General features: G+C 45.6%; 1 protein-coding gene across 3 annotated transcripts in view; it reads left to right on the top strand.

Moving 5' to 3' along the window:
• ABCA4 (ATP binding cassette subfamily A member 4) overlaps positions 1–20,141 on the top strand; it is a 144,102-nt gene that overhangs the window by 93,856 nt on the left and 30,105 nt on the right. For all 3 annotated transcript variants that reach the window (XM_005894702.2, XM_014477908.2, XM_070367652.1), the window contains 13 exons: positions 389–526; positions 1,462–1,655; positions 2,734–2,818; positions 6,163–6,368; positions 6,737–6,785; positions 11,255–11,514; positions 12,119–12,243; positions 12,728–12,826; positions 13,615–13,801; positions 16,631–16,725; positions 18,216–18,248; positions 19,617–19,722; positions 19,852–19,926. In XM_005894702.2, the coding sequence (XP_005894764.2) occupies positions 389–526; positions 1,462–1,655; positions 2,734–2,818; positions 6,163–6,368; positions 6,737–6,785; positions 11,255–11,514; positions 12,119–12,243; positions 12,728–12,826; positions 13,615–13,801; positions 16,631–16,725; positions 18,216–18,248; positions 19,617–19,722; positions 19,852–19,926 (1,652 nt within the window). The remainder of the gene's footprint in view (positions 1–388; positions 527–1,461; positions 1,656–2,733; positions 2,819–6,162; positions 6,369–6,736; positions 6,786–11,254; positions 11,515–12,118; positions 12,244–12,727; positions 12,827–13,614; positions 13,802–16,630; positions 16,726–18,215; positions 18,249–19,616; positions 19,723–19,851; positions 19,927–20,141) is intronic.

The following is a 20,141-nucleotide window of genomic DNA, read 5'->3' on the forward strand; positions in this document are numbered from 1 at the left end:
GTGTGTGTTCTTAAACTTGTAACAGGAGAGCTCCTAAGGGTTGGAATAATCTATAAAGTTATTCTGAGCATCTAAGAGAAACCCAACTCTGGATTATTTTCTACATAGAACACTATCCTGCAGCAGCCTGGGCTCTAATGTGCTCTGAGGTTTATGTGTTTGAACTAAAAATGTGAGAACAATCTTCACATGGTCTGATCCTGGGAGGCAGGGAGTTTCTGTTGTGTATTATAAGGCCTGAACCACTAGGGTTCTGAACACTGTGGACATCTAAGAAGGCAGCTTGAAGCTGCTGCTGGATCTAAGGTACCTTCCTTATGTGGTCAGCCCTGGGCCATTCCTTCACATGGTTCACAGCTCCCGTGACCCTGCCGCCTTGTCCCTCTAGGTGGCGTGCAGAGGAAGCTGTCTGTGGCCATTGCCTTCGTGGGAGATGCCAAGGTGGTGGTTCTGGATGAGCCCACCTCTGGGGTGGACCCCTACTCACGTCGCTCAATCTGGGACCTGCTCCTGAAGTATCGCTCAGGTAATGGCCACTGCACATCACCTGTGCTCTCACTGAGGTTGAATGTGTGTGATCTACTCTCTTACACCTGGCACCTTGCAACTCAGTGTAGTAACAGCCACAACTACACTCAGATGTGGCATTATCACTGGCTTGGGGAGTCTAAGTTCCAGGTGAAGCCTCCTGAGATTTTTTTTACCCAAATATAAGCAGGGAATTACTGAGGAAGCAGCCTACTTCCCAAAATGCACTAGAAAGTTCTCTCAACCCAAAACCCTTCTGCCTGGAACAATGGGAGCAGCTGTAAGTAAAATTCCCTTTGACAAATGGACCCGAATTATCTACGAAAACCAGGTGTGAGGGTGAGGAGCCTATATTCAGTGCTGTGGATGGAAATATCTCAGTGGGACGGTCCCTCCTCTGTCATGGCACCTGAAACCAGATGCACAGACCCAGACAAGACAGCAAGCAGAGCCACCATAAAAGTAACAGTGTGGTTTAAGCCTGTGGTGTATTTGCCTTCTTGGAATCCTCATTACCATTTTATTTTAAGGACATCTCTAGTATGAAAGAATGTAAGTGTGAGTGTGTGTGTGTGTGTGTGTTCTTTGCAGAGATGATAAGTGTAGCACTTAATGATCCAGAGAATATACTATAGAACTCAGTAGATACTGACTGACAGTAATAAATATGTCCCATACATGGTGGTTTATTTGCATCAGGCCCTATGCTAAGGAAGAAATACTCTATAAAATAGCGCTTTACAATATGCAGGATGCTATAAAGTGGTAGCTATTGTTATTTTTTATTCTAATATTCTAGCCTGTATTGCAGAATACTTGTTTTTATTTATTAACTCCCAGTTTTGCAACCCATGGAATATGGAGTTTGCTATACACTTTCTCCCATCCATACCCAGGCTTGCCTGGTAATTCTCCTGACCCCTGCCTCTGCAGGCAGAACCATCATCATGTCCACTCACCACATGGACGAGGCCGACATCCTCGGGGACCGCATCGCCATCATATCCCAGGGACGGCTCTACTGCTCTGGAACCCCACTGTTTCTGAAGAACTGCTTTGGCACAGGCTTCTACTTAACCTTGGTGCGCAGGATGAAGACTATTCAGAGCCAAGGAAGAGGCCACGAGGTTTGTGTCTGTCCAGGGAAAGAGCCTGTCCTGGGTGAGAAGGAACGTCATTCCAGACACTTCTACCCAAATCAGACTCCAGCTAGCAGAACTGACCTCTTTGTTTCTGGAACTATTTGTAGATTTTGATAAAAGAACATTCTGAACTCCCCTACAGAAATGCTTTAACCAACTAGCTTAAAAGACCTGAAATTATTACAGGCCAGAATCCTAAACTACACACATGGTTTCATGCAACATAGAAGGGAGGGAATGACTTACTCTGCAAGGTTACACTGTTTAAAGGACAGTAGTTATTCAAGCTTTCTTTTTTCATTCAAACATTTATGTTAGCTAGTTAAACCCAAATTCCATTGGCAAATGAAAGCTAAGAAAAAGCTTCCCTAGTAACTATAACCTGGAAATGGTGACACGAAAAAAGTGCCACCCAGCAGAGACCACCTCAGCGTGTCAAGAATCCCAGGTTCAAGTGTGGGCTTCAAGGTGAACAGACTGTGTCGCCTTAAGCAAATTCCTTAATTCCTCATTGTTGTTGGGTTTTTTCCACATAGAAAGTGAAGCTGATAATTCCCACTCTGCTTTCCAGGGATGTGGTGAAGATAAATGAGATCAAGTATGATAAATGTGCTTTGGGCTCCTAAAAAGGCACTGCTCACCTTCCAGTTGTCCTGTCATGCCTGTTTTATTGTGTTATAGCGTCATTTACGCCTTCAGCCCTGTAGTTCAGGTGTCTGGCTGCTTCTGGGTTTTCCAGCTCTGGGTAGATTTCCACAGCCCAGTGTGCATCCCCGGAGAGGGAGAAGCAGAAAGTCTCGCATGGGCTGACCTACAGCTGTCACATAAGTGATGACAAGCCAAAGGAATCCTTTAATGCTCTCTCCGTGCCTGATTCACACACTCTCAGAACAAAATCAGATAGCCACACCCTCAAATGTTCAGATGAAGTAATAGATTAAAACAGTGAAGAAAAATGTGTTGAGCACACTTGATGTGAGAGACAAAGCACGGTGGTGACAGCGGTGGGCATCAGGGGCATCAGGGAGGCGCTGTAGGAGTGATTCCCGCCCGTCTCTCGTAGGCGACCTGCAGCTGTGCGTCTAAGGGCTTCTCCGTCAGGTGTCCGGCCTGTGCCGAGGCGATAACTCCAGAACAAGTCTTGGACGGTAAGGACTCAAGCAGACTGTCCCTTGGTCCTGGTCTGGCCATCATCTCCAGGTCTTGTTGGTGTGTCCAGCTGTCGAGCACTTCAATGGGAGCAAAGAGAACACTCTGTGTGCTTCTCAAGCTCACAGTCATGCAGTTGCTCATCTTCTTCTTTGAGTTTTTGTCTCCTCCTCCATTCCCAAAGAATGTTGAAGTCTTGGGCTTACAAGCCCTCTCCCTTTAATGAGGAACCCAGTCTTTGTTTACTCCTCGCCCTTGCCCATACTAAGCCTGTGTTTCTGGGGTCCCCCTGCCTGGATCCAAGCCACTTTCCTCAGTATCTGGAGAGGAGGTCTTCGAATGGTGCCAGCTGGAGCCTATGAGCCTCGGCGATGCACAGCCCTCACAGTGAACTTCTCCAGAGAGTCAGGTTGCATGGTGTAGATGCCAAATCTGTGGGTTAATGCATAGCCCTGTTACACTCCCAGATTTTCTCTCAGTTTCCTAATTTTGAGTGATTCTCCCTTGGATTAGATACAGTGTGTTAAACCTTGTAAGGGGCACCTCCACCTCCAGAAAGATGCAAAACAGAGACTCTCACTGTGGAAGCACTCATGGGGCCATGACTTCCTGGCCCCAGAGTGCTTGTCAACAGCTGTTTCTATTCTCCGCTAATGCCTGCCTCTCATCCTTCCCTGGTTGGGGGCGGTGGAGGGGCGGCCTGGGTGGAGGAGAAGGGACGGGGAGGGGTTGTCCTCAGAATTGGAATACCATATTCCCCATATTCCTAAGTAGGAACAAAACTAAACCTACGTGCTGATTCAAGTTAAGGGGAAAGTATTTGCTTTTTAAAGACAAAGTTTCCTAAGCACAAATATTTTTCTAACTAAAATCTGAAACAAGAAAACAGGCAGTTTGTGCACTATGCTTAAAGCTGAGGGAAAATGCCCGGAGGTGCATCATATTTACTCTCTCACCCTCTCTCGCGCTGACAGAACCTGTGGTGAACACGCACATATCTTCTTAGAACATTTCTGTGTCTTTTTCCTAGTCTGCCTTGCTATAGGCCCCTCCCTGCTTTCCAAATAATTTTTTTGAAATGAACATGTTTAATTATGGGGGCTTCCCAGGTGGCACTAGTGGTGAAGAACCTGCCTGCCAAAGCGGGAAACATAAGAAGATGGGTTGGACCCCTCGATTGGGAAGATCCCCTGGAGGAGGGCATGGCAACCCACTCACGTATTCTTGCCTGGAGAATCCCACGGACAGAGGAGCCTGGCAGGCTACAGTCCACGGGGTTGCAAAGAGTCAGACACGACTGAAGTGAAACACACACCCCAAAGTCGATATGCAAACAGAGCCTGCTGGGTGGGGTAAATTCTTTAACTATTACTTTATTTCTAAATAAAGGTTTATTTTCTTTGAATAGAAGAGGGATGCTGTGAATAGTGGGAAGCACAGTAAGTTGTTGTGCCCCAAACAAGAGAAGGAAGATCATTTCAATTCCCATTAGCTCCTTGAGAGGCTTTCCACTCGTACAGACTCGCAAACCACACACACTGGCAGACCCCCTTGCCAGATGCTGAAAGCCCTGCCGCCCAGAAGGACCACTTCTGGAAAGGCTGACACACACATCTAAGACACAATTCCTGGGAATCCAGCAGCTTCAGGTTCGATTTCCTTCCTCAGAGAACAATGAACGTGACCCCCGGAGAGAAGTTAGGGCAGAGCTGCTTCCTCCCACGAGGAGCCCTCTAGCCCCTGCATGAAGTCATCTGGAACTGTAGACAATTGAGCCTCATTTGCATGTTTGACATAAAACAAGCCTTCCAGTCCAGCTAGGCAGAAGGATTTGGGTTGAAAGCCACGAAATCCCTCCTCTTGAGTCATTTCTGAAACAAAGAAAGAAGAGAACTCACTGGGTGATCCTGACTCTGGGAGGGTTACTCACAAAACACACCAAGAGTTAGGCTCTAGGCGCCCAGAATCCCTTCCCCTTTGACCTGCTTCTCAGAACAGTATGCTAGGGAACTGTCTCTTTAAATGCATGTTAATTAGATTTTTAACAAGTGTTTTTATTTGTTTAATTCGGGGCCATCCCTGCAGCATGTGGGATATTACTCCCTGACCAGGATTCAAACCTGTGACCCCTGCGTTGGAAGGCAGAGTCTTAACTACTGGACTGCTGGGGAAATCCCTAGATTTTTAATTTTAAAGTAACCTATGCTCATGCATAAAATTCAGTTCTGATTGCATGAGTATATCAGGTAAATACCTGATACTGGATACTTCCCTTTACCCCATGCTGTGCTTCCTGCACTCCATCCCTTGGTCCTTCTCCACAGCTTCTCAATCTCCTTCTGCATTTCCTGTGAGCTGGGATTTTTTGTTTATTTGAGGAAGCAGATGCAATTCCAAGGGAAGTGGTGCAGTCCTCCAAAAAGTTGGGCCAGGCCTGGGTGTGTGATGTAGGAAGTGGGGTTCTCATCTAGCTTGGTCACCAGGTCCGGGTCTACTTCTTGGTCAAGTCCCGTATACCTTGGGGCTTCCCAGGTGGCATTAGTGGTAAAGAATCTGCCTGTCAATGCAGGAGACATAAGAGAAGTGAGTTCAGTCCCTGAGGTGGGAGGATCCCCTGGAAGAGGGCATGGCAACCCACTCTTGTATGCTTGCCTGGAGAATCTCATGGACAACGGAGCCTGGTGGGCTACAGCCCATAGGGTCGCAAAGAGTTGGACATGACTGAAGCAACTTGGTGCACACACACACACACACACACCCCTTTGGCCAGACCAGAAAAATGAAAGCAATTTTGACTCAGGTTTGTGGTGATTAAGAATGAGCAACATTGATGACAAGAGCTTTCTTACTTCAGATGATGTTCATGATAAGAAGAGCAGCTATCACTCATCTGTGGGCCAGACACAACATTCTCAGTGGTTTCTGTAGATTAACTCATCCAAGCCTCACACGTAACAATAATATGGGTGCCACTATTTTTCTCTTACGCAGATGAAGAAACTATGGTATGACCTGCCTGATGTTCCATATAGCTAGTAAAGAACAGAACATTTGATCAAACAAAGGAGAAAACTGGCACAGGAATGTTATGTGAGCTCCCCAAGGTTACACAGCTAATTTGGGGGGAGTTGGCTTCCATCTCCATCTCCCTTTCAGTGCCTGTCACAGGGTCTACTAAGTTAAAAACAGACATGATGGAGCAATATTCCTCCACAAGAGTCACTACTGATAAAGGAGATGGGCCTTCCTCAAACGCAAAACAGAAGAAAGTAGAGGACCTGGGTAAGCTCCCTGTCTTCCAGCTTCTGGAAAACAGTTGATGTCAGCCTTTTTCTTGTCTTAGGGGATGTGAATGAACTGACGGATATGGTTCACCACCATGTTCCAGAGGCGAAGCTGGTAGAATGCATTGGTCAAGAACTTATCTTCCTTCTTCCAAATAAGAATTTCAAGCAGAGAGCATATGCTAGCCTTTTCAGAGAGCTGGAGGAGACGCTGGCTGACCTGGGACTCAGCAGTTTTGGAATTTCTGACACTCCCCTGGAAGAGGTGAGGCAGAGACTCCCGCTGGTTTCTGTCAGGCACCAGAGAGGTAGTTCCTTGCCAAAGTCTAACACAAAAGTCTAGAAGGGAAATTTTGTGAAAGCAAAAAGCCATAATTCCTTGCCCAAGCGTAGCAGCTGTCTTCACTTTTGGCTTACTTCCTCCTGCCTTCATCCATACTCACACATATTTTACATAGCTGTGGTCACCATGTGCACACACTTCTGTATTTACAGAAGAATATGTTCTTAGATAAAGAGTCATAATGTATTCCCTTCCCATTATGAAGCAATACCCAACAGAACTGAGCCTGGGTTAGATTTTTTTATAGACTGGGAACGCCTGAATCAAATTCTCTTTTTCTTTCTGGACAGATTTTCCTGAAGGTCACAGAGGATTTGGATTCAGGACATCTGTTTGCTGGTATGGTGCCCCCAAGTGTGTAGTTTGTCCCCTCACTAAACCCTTATGCTCTATCTCAAAAATCTAAGGATAAACTCATGAAACAACAAAGTAGCTAACACTCCTGCATCCTATTTATCTGACCCCCAAATAACAGGCCTTTTGAGTTCTTGGTTATATGACACAGGAAAGGTAAGTGGAATTGGGTCCAGGTGGGAAGATGCTAGGTGAATCGGGAGTCTTAAGAAGGTCAGGCTGGGAGCTCTGCCACCCCCAAGCTTCGCATCCCGCTTCCTGGTCTCCTGTTCCTTCCACATCACCACCCTCATCTTCTCCTCTTCTCTCTACCAGGCCTATGATCCACTCTGCCTGCAGGAGTGACAGCTCACAGAGTTCTTAGAGACAGTACAATCCAGATGCCAGCTAGGACACCTGGCCTCTTTGAGATGGAGATAAAACGGTTCTGAGCCCTCATTTAGTGCCCTGAGGAATTTTGAAACTGTGGGGACCATAAATGTTGTGGGTTCTGGGGGTTTCTTATCCCCTTCCACAATTTCTACCAAATCTCAGAGCCACAAAAAGCACTCACGACTTAAGTGGTCTTTACTGTGGAGGACGGAGAATGGGAGGATGGACATGCAGAAGGACTTAACTGCCACAACACAGGCCACTTCTGATAGAAAAACTGGCATCCACCCAGTCTGATAAAATCCTCTCCCTGGCTTCTCCCTTCTTGTTCCATTTCCCTCTCCTTGGTCGTGGGCAGAGCTCTGAAGCAATTCACCTTTGCTGACGTGGGCACCTGCCACTGGTTACCTCTTTCTACCAAGTGTGACATACCACAGCATTTTCCTGTACAAAGATTGTTTCCTCTCTGTTTCTGGTGCCTGCTCTTAAGTCATGGTTTTCGTCTTGCTTTGTAAGTGATCCCGGCTATGTCTAGAACTATCAGTGGTCCAATATATCAGCCCAAATGTGTGCCAGGATCCAGGTAGATTGTGTGGTGGCCAGAAGAGGTGGCCATCTGGGCAGGGTGGGGAGTAAAGAACAGTGCTCTGGAGGGAGTGAGAGCACCTCACCACAGGGCCCAGGTCTTCTTTCCAGCTTTTCAGACACAGGAATTAAATTCCCGCAACCCACCCAAGGGCAAAAACTCCCATAACCAAGACCAGAGTGAAAACATGATAATTTATATTAGAAACTATGATGAACTCAAGAAGTGGGGCCTTTAATCTGCACAGAGTGCTTCTGCTTAATAATTAGTCCTCTTAGAAGAATAAATAAATTCGGAGAAGGCAATGGCAACCCACTCCAGTACTCTTGCCTGGAAAATCCCATGGACGGAGAAGCCTAGTGGGCTGCAGTCCATGGGGTCATGAAGAGTTGGACATGACTGAGCGTCTTCACTTTCACTTTTCACTTTCATGCATTGGAGAAGGAAATGGCAACCCACTCCAGTGTTCTTGCCTAGAGAATCCCAGGGACGGGGGAGCCTGGTGGGCTGCCGTCTGTGGGGTCACACAGAGTTGGACACGACTGAAGTGACTTAGCAGCAGCAGCAGAAGAAGAAGAATAAATTATAAATCAGAAGAGTGATCATTCTGGATATATTAATAGAATAGGATATTCCAAAGAGACAGAGGTAGGAGTTAAGTGTAGCCTCTACAATGAAGCAGGCCAAACACCAAACCTGAATTCTATAATTTGTTGATTGAGTGGCTTTGGGTGCATGTGTGCTAAGTTGCTTCAGTCACGTCCGACTCTTTGCCTGCCAGGCTCCTCTGTCCATGGGATTCTCCAGGTAAGAATACTAGAGTAGGTTGACATGCCCTCCTCCAGGAGATCTTCCCGACCTAGGTAAGGGTCTAAGCCGCATCTTATGTCTCCTACATTGGCAGATGGGTTCTTTACCACTAGTGCCACCTCAGAAGCCCCTTTGGGTAGATACTTAGCCTCTTTTTTTGTTTATGAACACTCTTAAGATTCATTCCCTTAATAACTTCCATGGATAACATATAGCTGTGTTAATTAAATTTATCATGTCGTACATTATATCCCTAGTACTTATTAATATTTAGTTTCTTTGTACCTCAGTTTCCTCATATGCCAAATGGGGATGATAATAGTATCCACCTTTGAAGGTTGTTGTTCACTCACTCAGTCATGTCCAACTCTTTGTGACCCCATGGACTGCAGCACACCGGGCTTCCCTGTCCTTCACCATCTCCTGGAGCTTGCTCAAACTCATGTCCATTGAGTCAGTGATGCCATCCAACCATCTCATCCTCTGTTATCCCCTTCTCCTCCTCCCTTCAATCTTTCCCAGCATTGGGGTCTTTTCTAATGAGCCAATTCTTCACATCAGGTGGCCAAAGTATTGGAACTTCAGCTTCAGCATCAGTCCTTCCAATGAATATTCAGGACTGATTTCCTTTAGGATGGACTGGTTTGATCTCCTTGCAGTCCAAGGGAACTCTCAAGAGTCTTCTCCAACACCACAGTTCAAAAGCATCAATTCTTCAGCACTCAGGCTTCTTTATGGTCCAACTCTCACATCCATACATGATTACTGGAAAAACCATAGCTTTGACTAGACAGACCTTCGTTGGCAAAGTGATGTCTCTGCTTTTTAATACACTGTCTAGCTTTGTCATAGCTAGGTTATTGAGAGAATTAAATGAGTTAAAGCATGCTAAGTCTTAACACAGTATGCAATTTCTGTTAATGATTCAGCAATACCCTCATCTCAGCACTTACAAATATCTCTTACCTCAAACTCAGCCATAGCTTATACTTTACAAAAAACTAAATATCCATTGTTTTATTTGATTGTCACTATAACCTTATGAGGCTGGTAGGGCAGGGATTGGCCCCATCTGGGGAAAAGAAATTAAAAGTGTTAGTCACTCAGTTGTGTCCATCTCTTTGCAACTCCATGGACAGTGGCCAACCAGATTCCTCTGTCCATGGGATTTTCCAGGCAAGAACATCTGGCGAGACAGCTCTTATAAATTGGATGACTTGCCTTAAAGTCATATAGGCTTCTGAGTCTTATTCCTTGGTCTCAGTTCTCAAATCTAGAGCCCTCAATTACACACTCCTACTGTCTCCCATTTTTCAGATTGCTAATTGCATTTGTCTGAAAGGGCTGTTTTTGAGGCCGGCATTTTTCTGATCTTGTCTTCAGAGTCTGAAGGAGCTGTGGCTGTCTATGAAGTCATACATTGCATGGTACCAAGAGACTCCAGGCCATTTCTGAAGGATGTCTCATTGCCAGTGGCCTCTAGAGGGTAGCAGAGAGCCAGGGACAAACAGGCCTGAAGCCCTCAACTCTGATCTGAACAGTGGCCTCCAGCCTGGATGGGGTTTCAGGGAGAGAGCACGGCTCAGAGGACAGGCATGAAGACAGGCAGCAGAAATCCTGCCAGAGGGAGGGCCAGCCACAGCGAAGGCGTCAAAGCCAAGCCCAGATCAGGAGAAAGGAGGCAGAACTGGGGCGCTGGTGCTGAGTAGTCAGCGAGCCTGCAGATGGTCACCCTCTGAGTAGTGAGCCTGGTACACGGCAGGTGCCTGTGGACATTAGCTGAAAGAATGACTCAGCTGACCCAGCTCCCTCTGCAGTTGTTCTTGTCCTAGAGGACGTTAGGAGAGAGACGTGGGGGCCAGCCAGCCATCCTCTAAGCTCTCTAAGTCCAACAGCACATTCTGCAAGTACATTTTAATTAACTCTAGCTTCAAAATAGCTGATGACTTGCGATGGTTTATAAAGCACATTCACATGTGTTAGCTCATTTAATCTTCATAATAACCCTTTTCTTGTTTTCATTTTACAGATGAGAAAACTCAGATTCAGACAGATTGAGTCATTAAGACAAATTTGCACGTCTAGTTAGTTAGAGTCAGGATTCACACCCAGGTCTGCCAACTCCTAGTTTGTTGGTCTTTCTACTTTCTACTTCTTGGTGACCTCTAAAAATATAGAAAGAAACACAGGTTATACATGAATATATTTTGCTGTTAAATTCAAATAATACAAAAAAGGCTAACCCTTCCCACTTCATCCCCTGCCCCATCCAGCTCTGCCCCTGAAGTGATCTTTTAACAATTAACAGGTATTCTTTCAGAACTTTGCACATGTGTATACATCATGAGTGTATGTGTATACGTAAAACGTGTTTCTTTCCAAATGACACATGTGCTAACATAAATATGATCTTATTACACATATTGTTCTGAAACTTTTTTTTTTTTGCTTATATGTTTTGAACCTCTCTGTCTTGTCCTCTTTAACTGTATAGAGATTTTTTAAGCAGTTTCAGGCAATTCTGTCAAAAATATTTGATATCAGAAAGTAGAATTTTAAAAATTTTATTAACCTTCCTGACAGATATTTTGTTTCTAACTTAGATGAAGGGAAAACTAACACAGTGAGAAAAAAAATTGACCTTGTGAATGTTTTTCTAAGTTACTCATTCCATCCTCCAAACCAGCAGGCACTCAGCAGAAAAGAGAAAACATCAACCTTCGACACCCCTGTTCGGGTCCTAGCGAGAAGGCCGGACAGACTCCCCAGGGCTCCAGCAGCCACCTCGGAGAGCCAGCTGCTCACCCGGAGGGCCAGCCTCCACCAGAGCGGGAGGGACACAGCCGACTGAACTCAGGAGCGCGGCTTATTGCCCAGCACGTGCAGGCACTGCTGGTCAAGAGGTTCCAGCACACCATCCGCAGCCACAAGGACTTCCTGGCCCAGGTATTACTGCGGTCTTTGGCTGTGCCTGTTTGCTCGTGGCCTCCCTGGCCTCCCCATCCTCTCCCAGGCTTTCTTGGGCGTGTGGGGTCAGACATAGCCACGGCTACCATCTTTGGGTTCTGTCAGCTTTGTTTTCTCCTTGCCAACCTTTGCTTCTTCTTGGTAACATGAAGCTTCTTTGTAAGTATTCTAGTACACTTAGCAGAGAAAATAGCATAATAATGAATATATTAATATTGGTTTTATTCTTACAAGGGAAGGTAAAATCATGTTTTTATTCATTTTTTGCAGACCCTACGTCATTGTCTGCTTTTTCTCTTTAGATTTTTTGTTCAGATGCAGAAACTCTGGTTTACCTCTGGCTGAGCACTGGCCTACTTTAGGGTTCAATACTGGCCTGCTTTAACTACCCTTCAAAGGGGGGAACATTCTCTGTTCTCCTTTACAACTTGCCTTTGCACATCTGCCCATCATGTTAATCTCTATTAGGGGCTAGTTATGAGGCTGCCGGATAAATGTTTAAAAGACTCTGTGTGTGTGTGTGTGTGTGTGTGTGTGTGTGTAACATACCATAGCCTAAGTTACCATGTTTATTGTCCCACAGATTGTGCTCCCGGCCACTTTTGTGTTTTTGGCTCTAATGCTTTCCCTCATCATCCCTCCTTTTGGTGAATATCCTGCTTTGACCCTTCACCCCTGGATGTATGGACAGCAGTACACCTTCTTCAGGTGTGTAGACTCGTCCCCAAAGGTCATCATTCACCTCCTTGGGTTGTGGGGCCCTTGGGTCCCCTGCTGACTGGTAGGGCCCTGACCTTCCTACTCTCTGGGACAGTCCCAGTGTGATAGGGGTCCTCAGGCTGCCCTTGGAAAGAAAGATAACTTACCTGCCACTTGGGAAAGGTGACCTCCACGTGGACACCCAAGACTGCCAGGAGTAAAGGAAAGAGAAGGCAGATGGTGGGTGAGTGGGTTTAAGTTCCCTTGTTTTGAATTGCAGACATGATGTGGCTTCAGACTACTGAGTGTGTTCAGGCAGCCTACCTACCCCCTTCTCAGGAGACCCATAGCCACATCAAGGCAGCGTCCTATGCCCTGTGTACAGGCCTGGCACACAGTACCCATTCAGTAGACATCTGTTGAGTTGCATGTTGGTGGCTTTGTTCCTCTGTCCCAGTCACATGTCCACTGTCTATGCCCTCTCACTGTCTAGCATGGACCAGCCGGACAGTGAATGGCTCTCAGCACTTGCAGATGTCCTTGTGAATAAGCCAGGCTTTGGCAACCGCTGCCTGAAGGAAGAGTGGCTTCCGTAAGTCCCTATGCTCCCCTGCTGTAACACCAACAGCTGCCCTGGGAGACCCCAATAGTGGGAGCCTAGGACAGCATGGTTGGCGAGACCCCGTCTATATTACTCAGACACTTCCATATCCCTGAGCAGCACTCACCTGGCCTCTCCTTCAACACCTGTGTGCAGGGGTGTTCACTAGCTTCCAGGAAGCCTCTGCATCACTGGATAAGTCTCTATTTCTATAATTCTCAATAAAGTTCCAAACTGAGTTGACATATGCTACTCACAACTTATGCGAAAGGAATCTGAAGGAGGAAGGAGAGAGATGGGGGCATGCTCTTGTGTAATTGGATCTAGAATGGCATTACTTACATGTATGGCCAACTTTCAATATTGCCTTCAGTGTAGAGAAGAGAGTTCTAGAGGAAAAGTCATGCTTTTATTCATTGGTGGTTGAAATACACCAAGAATTTAAAATGTTCAGTATAATTTTAAATGCTTTTTTCATCTAGTCTTTTTCAGAGTTATTTGTGAGGACCAAAATAGACTAATTTCAAATTCTTGTATTTGTTCCCTTATCAGAGCTGCTAGCAGATAAAATTTGCCCAGACCCACACCCCCTAGTCAATCAACAAAATTCTAGTCTTGATTTTTCTTGAGCAGAAACCTTTAAGAGTAGAAGAAAATGCATGGGTTTGAGGAAAGGGCAAAAATGGTTAAGAAGGAAAGGGCTGGGTGCTATTTCTCATTTTTAGGAGTTTTTATAAACTTTGGATCTGATTGTGGAATATGCTCTTGTCTTCCATGAGGGAGTTCCCCTGTGGAAATTCAAGCCCCTGGAAGACTCCATCTGTGTCCCCGGACGTCACCCACTTGCTCCAACAGCAGAAATGGACAGCGGACCAACCTTCACCTTCCTGCAGGTGCAGCACCAGAGAGAAGCTCACCATGCTCCCTGAGTGCCCTGAGGGCGCAGGGGGCCTCCCACCCCCGCAGGTACCTCCACCTCCGGGGCCACCAGGGCCCTGAGCCTGCCTGCAACAGCAGCCATTGCACCTCCTGAGTTTCTAGACAACTAACATTTCAAACTAACAGCTAAGTGAAGGACTAAGTGAGGCTCTGGGTCCTCACCAACTGAAGAAAGTCACTGACCAAGAGTTTCATTTCCATTAAACACTCCCGTTCAATCTAGTAAGAAAATATCTTTAAGTATTGAGAAAATAATACATCATGCATGCTTACTATAGAAAAATTAGAAAATACAGAGAAGTCAGAACAAAAATATTTCACCCTATCACTTGGCAATAACCACCAATAACATTTAGTTTTTATTTGTTCAAATAGGATTATATTCAAAATGTTGTCCTGAAACCTGCTATCGATAACATATCGTGAACATATGTCCACATCAGTAAATATACACCTACCTCATCATAGTATGCCTGCACACTATCCTACGTATCCTTTGGATTTACTTTAATTTATTTCATCTCTCATTGGAGAAGGCAATGGCAACCCACTCCAGTACTCTTGCCTGGAAAATCCCATGGATGGAGGAGCCTGGTAGGCTACAGTCCATGGGGTCGCAAAGAGTCGGACACAACTGAGCGACTTCACTCACTCACTTTGCTCACTTCATACTTTATCACTGGAGAAGGAAATGGAAACCCACTCCAGTATTCTTGCCTGGAGAATCCCATGGACAGGGGAGCCTGGTGGGCCGAGGTCCATGGGGTCGCAAAGAGTCAGACATGACTGAAGTGACTGAGCAAGCAAGCAAGCATCTCACACTGCTGATAGGCGCTTTCCTGATAGCTCAGTTGGTAAAGAATCTGCCTGCAATGCAGGAGACCCTAGTTCAATTCCTGGGTCAGGAAGTATTCTGACCTGGAGAATTCCATGGACTGCATAGTCCATGGAGTCGCAAAGAGTTGGACATGAATGAGCAACTTTCACTCATTGCTGAACATGTGGGTTTTCCATTTTTCTCTTATAAACAATGTTGTAGTGTCCATTCAAGTGCACACTTATTAACAATCTTAATTAAGAAGTTTGCCATGTGCTGTGTAATTGTCATACATACACATACACACACATGCACACCACACAGAGTTAGCAATCTATGTTTTTCAAGGATATCAGCAATCTTGGCTCTGAGCAGCATCCTCATGGAATTCTAAACGCCATAATGTATCACAATGAGCTTCTCCATGGGGTTTCAGAGACAGTGAGCTGGGCCAGAGAAGTCTTAGTTTGCCTAAGGTTTATAAGAGGCCTCCAAGCTGACTAGGACAGAGCTGGGTCCTCTATGGTCATCTCTCATGATTTGCCAATGAATGAATGAAGAAATCCCCAAGAGGCAGTGGAATGAGCACCATCATTGGCATCAGAGAGCCATGGATGGGTTACTTAGCCTCTCTAATAAATTGGAGATAATTTCCTCACTTATAAATTGAAGATAACTACACTTTCTTAGGGGTCCCAGATGGCTCAGCTGGTAAGGAACCTGCCTGCCAATGCAGGAGACATAAGACACGTGAGTTCAATCCCTGGGTCAGAAAGATCCCCTGGAGGAGGGCACAGCAACCCACTCCAGTATTCCTGCCTGGAGAATCCTTATGGACAGAGCAGCCTGGCAGACTACAGTCCATAGGGTCACAAAGAGTCAGACATGACTGAGGCGACTTACTGTACACGTCTGCCTCTGGGTGGCGCTCTTGACACCCAGGTTCATGACTGACCAGAAACTAAATGCTATGTATTCTTATATTTAAAGTGCCACCTGGTGGTCAAACTCACACACTTTTGAATTCTCTAAAATCTTTTGATTACCTCGAGTTCTATATGAATTTTCAAAGTGATGTAAATTGTAAGGCACTGTTTGATTTCTTTCATTCAAACTCACGCACTTTTGAATTCTCTAAAATCTTTTGATTACCTCGAGTTCTAGATGGATTTTCAAAATGATGTAAATTGTAAGGCACTGTTTGATTTCTTTCATTCACATCACAGTTTATTGTGTCAACTCTATGCCAGATACTATTCTGGTTGCTGGGGACACAACAGCTAACAAGTCAGAAAAAGTCCTGGCTCTCACAGAATTTGTGTCCTATCCTACAGACAAAGACAAGTAAACAGATTGAAAGGAAAATTTCAGATAGACATGAAGTTGTGAAGACAATACTACCATGTGTGACAGGATACAGAAAATACTTCTCTGAGGAATAAACTTTGGGCTGAGATTTGAATGATGACAAGTTAGCCATGAGAGGTTGTCCGGGGAGAGGGAGGGAATGAGAGGTGTGCATCTGAGAAACAGAAGTGGGGAGGTCAGGGAGCGAGGGGGTACCTACAGGTGAACTCAGCCTTGGTAACAAATTTGGATCTGATCCTATGGCTTATTGGAGTGTGGTAAGCAAGGCAAATGGTATATTCTGATTGATTTTTTTTTTTTAAGCTCAGTCTGGCTCCTGAATGGAGAATGGATTGTGGAGGGCCAGGGTGGAAGCAGAGACCAGTTTGGAAGTGTCTGTAGAGGCCCAGGTGATGCCTGGGTGGAGACTTGGTCTAGGGTGATATGGTAGAGCTGGAGACATGCAGTTGGATTGGAGATTGATTCTGAAGTGAGAACTATCCTGGGTCATCAATGGAATAAAGAAAAAAAAGGGCTCGAAAGTGACTTTCGCATCATTGCTGTGGGAACTAGGGAGACACCAATCCTTTACTGTCTTCCCAGTAGTTGAGTCTACAAATAATTTTTGGAAAAGAACAAGTAGTTTCACCTCAAATTCAGAAGTAATTAATGCAGATATGTCCTTGCTTCAGAGAATACAACGCAGCACTGAAATTCTGCAGGACCTTACAGACAGGAATGTCTCCGACTTCCTGGTAAAAACATATCCTGCTCTTATCCGAAGCAGGTAAGATACTTTTTTATACTTTTCATCCTGGGTCCCTTGGGAAAATATTAACTAAGATCAGAAGATAATTTCCTCTCATGACTTTTCAACAATCAGGGCAGTGGAATTTTTTCTTTTTCCTAATTTGAAAGTCTCAACTGATAGAAAAGACAACTGGGGCATATACCAGTCAAATGCAACTTATGATTAATTTTGATCTGTTTTTGGTTTTGTTTAGGCCAAGCAAAGTTTAACCCATGCACTACTACAAGTAAAATAAGAAAGTATAGAATTTTTCCAAAACACAGTCTCATATTTTAAGTAGTTCAAAAAGAGAGGTGAAGTTTGGAGGGAGGAAGGAGAGTAAGGGGGACAGGGAGAAGACAAAGAGAGAAGTAAAAAAGGAAAAGTAAGAAGCAACAAGGAGAAAAGAAACAATGAGACCAAGATAGGAGCGAGGCAGTGGGAGAGAGTCCGTGTGAGCCCACAGGTTGTCCAGGTTAACTGTACCTGTCGTACTCTAACTGTGAATTAGCCCCGGTATCACTGCCCTTTCCAATGCCAGGCACTCCTCTCAGCTCTGCAGCTGTTCTCATTGAGCTCCATCCAGGATGGACCAACTTCAGCAGCCCCATCACAGCAAACAGTGAGACAAGAGCATGCTATGGAGAAAGGGTTATAGGGGACCCTGGTCTAAGCCCCATGTTCTCTGGAATTTTAAAATAAAACATACTGTCTAACTTCAGGCATATTTTCAGTTGCTTCCCCTCCCAGTCCCTAAGCAAAGGATTAATGGACTCAAGTTAACTACAACACACTGCAGATGGTGAAAGCAGCTGCTGAGAAAGGAGTGCCAAGCCAGCAGTTAGCAAATGAGGAACACCATTCGAGCACGAAAATACAAGCAGAGTGCATAGAATTTATTCAATAATGCAGTAAACAATGACCGCATCCCACCCTTTGTTCTCAGCAGCACATTTGCAATGTGGAATTTTGGATTTTGTGCTTTGTGGTGAAGATAGTTTGTGAGGACTGAACTATGAGGACTAGAGCTGGTTCTGTGTGTTTCCTATCTTGTAATTTTGTCCGTTGTTGGCTGGAAGTCAGTCCCTTAACTCTGCACTAGGAGTAATTCAGAACTTCCTCTGAGCGTGCAGGTGATTATGAGAGTCTTGTTCTTGCCGGATGCAAGAGGGGAGGGCTGCAGCCTTCATTGCATGCTGGCATGGTCATTGTCATATTTCCTGGGTCCAGATCATCTGATAGATGACCTTACAACAGGGCCAGCCAGAAGGCCTAGCAGTCAGGATGTGACTGGAGGGCAAGTGTTAGAAAATATCAGTCTTTTCTCCACAGATTTTTTTCAGGCTCAGCCCTTGGCCTATGAGGGGCTATCAGGAAATACAAAAATGCCCCTTGAAGACTGGGACACCCCAGTGGGCATTTGGGAAAGAAAGTCAACACTTCTGTATATTTGTTGTATTCACTGTATGATTTGTTTTGGCTTTCAGTTTGAAGAGCAAATTCTGGGTCAATGAACAGAGGTAAGAAACTATTTTTGTAAGAAATTAAAATCTCAGAGTGATCTATTTTAAATTATTGTACATTAAAAAAGTCACACCTCAGTCATGTGAATGAGCTGTTCTGTACGTGCCCAGGAATTCGTAAGACATGTCTTAAGGGACGTGTGGCTACAGACACCCTATGCCCAGAACATGCTCAGCAGTGAATCTCCTTGGAGGACATAAATAAGAGGGGATACTTCCTGAAGAGGAGTTCCAGAGCACTCTCCCTCCAGGGAGGTTCTAAAACCTCCAAGCAAATAACAGTTTATAACGAGAGCACGAGTTCCCTACACCCTGGCATTCCTTGGCCCATTCCATTTAAGGCTCCGGGAGTCTGGCCCAGCCCCTGACTCACCCTGTCCCTGGGTATCTAGGAGGTTCATGAGGTTCCTGAGGTTTGAGAATCCTCCAGAGACAGTCTACGAGTGAGCTGGCCTCCCTAGGGTCCCTCAGGAACAGGGCCTCTAGAATGAATGTGGAGCTGATGTTGACTTGATTTCCTGGGCAGGATCCAGGCCATGAAAGTAAAATTCAGCTTTCAGAATCATTCCCTAAAAGGTAGTGAGGGGCCTCAACTGAAGCAGAAAGGTAGGGAGGTGGGGAGGACAAGTTGAGTCTCTGAGAAATAAAGTTCTCCTCCTCTGCCTCCCCTACTCAATATGTTGTGTTTGTTGAGAAGTTTGGCTTTTATGCTGCCATTGAAGAGTTTTAAGCCAGAGAGTGACACGCCCAGGCCAGTGTTAGGGCACCAGTGTGGAGGGGGTGTTAGACAGGGAGAGACCCGAGGCTAGGATCGCAGTTGAAGACCAGATAGGAGTCAACGCAGGGAGTGGTGAGGGATTCCCTGCGGCAGGGATGGGTGAGAGGCACCAAGAGAGGATGGCAGACTGGGCAGGTGAGTCCAGCACACTAGAAGTACCTGCAAAGTATAGAAGCGGCACGGGGGGAAAGTCAGGGAAGACCTCAAAGAGAAGATAACACAGGACAGATGAGTTGGAAAGGCACCCAGAGAAACTAGCAGCCCTGCAAAGGCAAAGAGACCATGCTGAGCTTGTGGCATGACTGGATAGCTGGAATGGGCCACTGGAGGTCGGGCATAAGGAGGGTGAAGTTGGAGAGCTTGGCAGGCACCAAGCTCAGAAGGAGTCAGGACTGCATCCTGGAGATAAGGAAGAAGCTGTGAAAAGTTGGTTTGTAAAGTGAAGCCATGTTTCCCACTAGTGCAGACTATTCCTGCAAAAATGCACCTTTTCCTACAGAAACTGAGAGCTATGGCAGCCATGAGGTACACACACATGGTCACATGGTTCATGACATAGAACTGAGGACTTCTTGTTCCCTTGTCAGGTATGGAGGAATTTCTGTCGGAGGAAAGCTCCCAGCTCCCCCCTTCACTGGAGAAGCACTTGTTGGATTTTTAAGTGACCTTGGCCAGTTAATGAATGTGAGCGGGGTATGTAAACAGACTGGAGATTTGGTGGGACTTTCAACTGGCCACTTATAGAAATGATCGTGAGTGCTAAGAAGAGGTGGTGAGGGGGAGTGGGAAAAACCCTCTTGTTTGTTTTTTATGGCTTTCTAGGGCCCTATGACCAGAGAGGCTGCTAAAGAAATGCCTGCTTTCCTTAAACAACTAGAAACTGAAGACAATATTAAGGTATTGGCCCTGCCTGATCTGCCCTAGAGCTAAAAACTCACATGAGCTGGTGGCTGTTTTATTTTCCCAGCTTAATTAAATTCCACCCCCACTCCTGTTGGAATCAGGCATGAAATGTCTCCCAGCTGCCAAAACCTTCCTCCTGCTCCCATTCTTTTTCCTGCAGCTCATTTTTTCTTTAAATAGCTGCTGTTCATGCAGAGTGTCCTGTGGAG

The sequence above is a fragment of the Bos mutus genome, chromosome 3 (genome assembly GCF_027580195.1).
Source record: "Bos mutus isolate GX-2022 chromosome 3, NWIPB_WYAK_1.1, whole genome shotgun sequence".
Classification (NCBI taxonomy): domain Eukaryota; kingdom Metazoa; phylum Chordata; class Mammalia; order Artiodactyla; family Bovidae; genus Bos; species Bos mutus.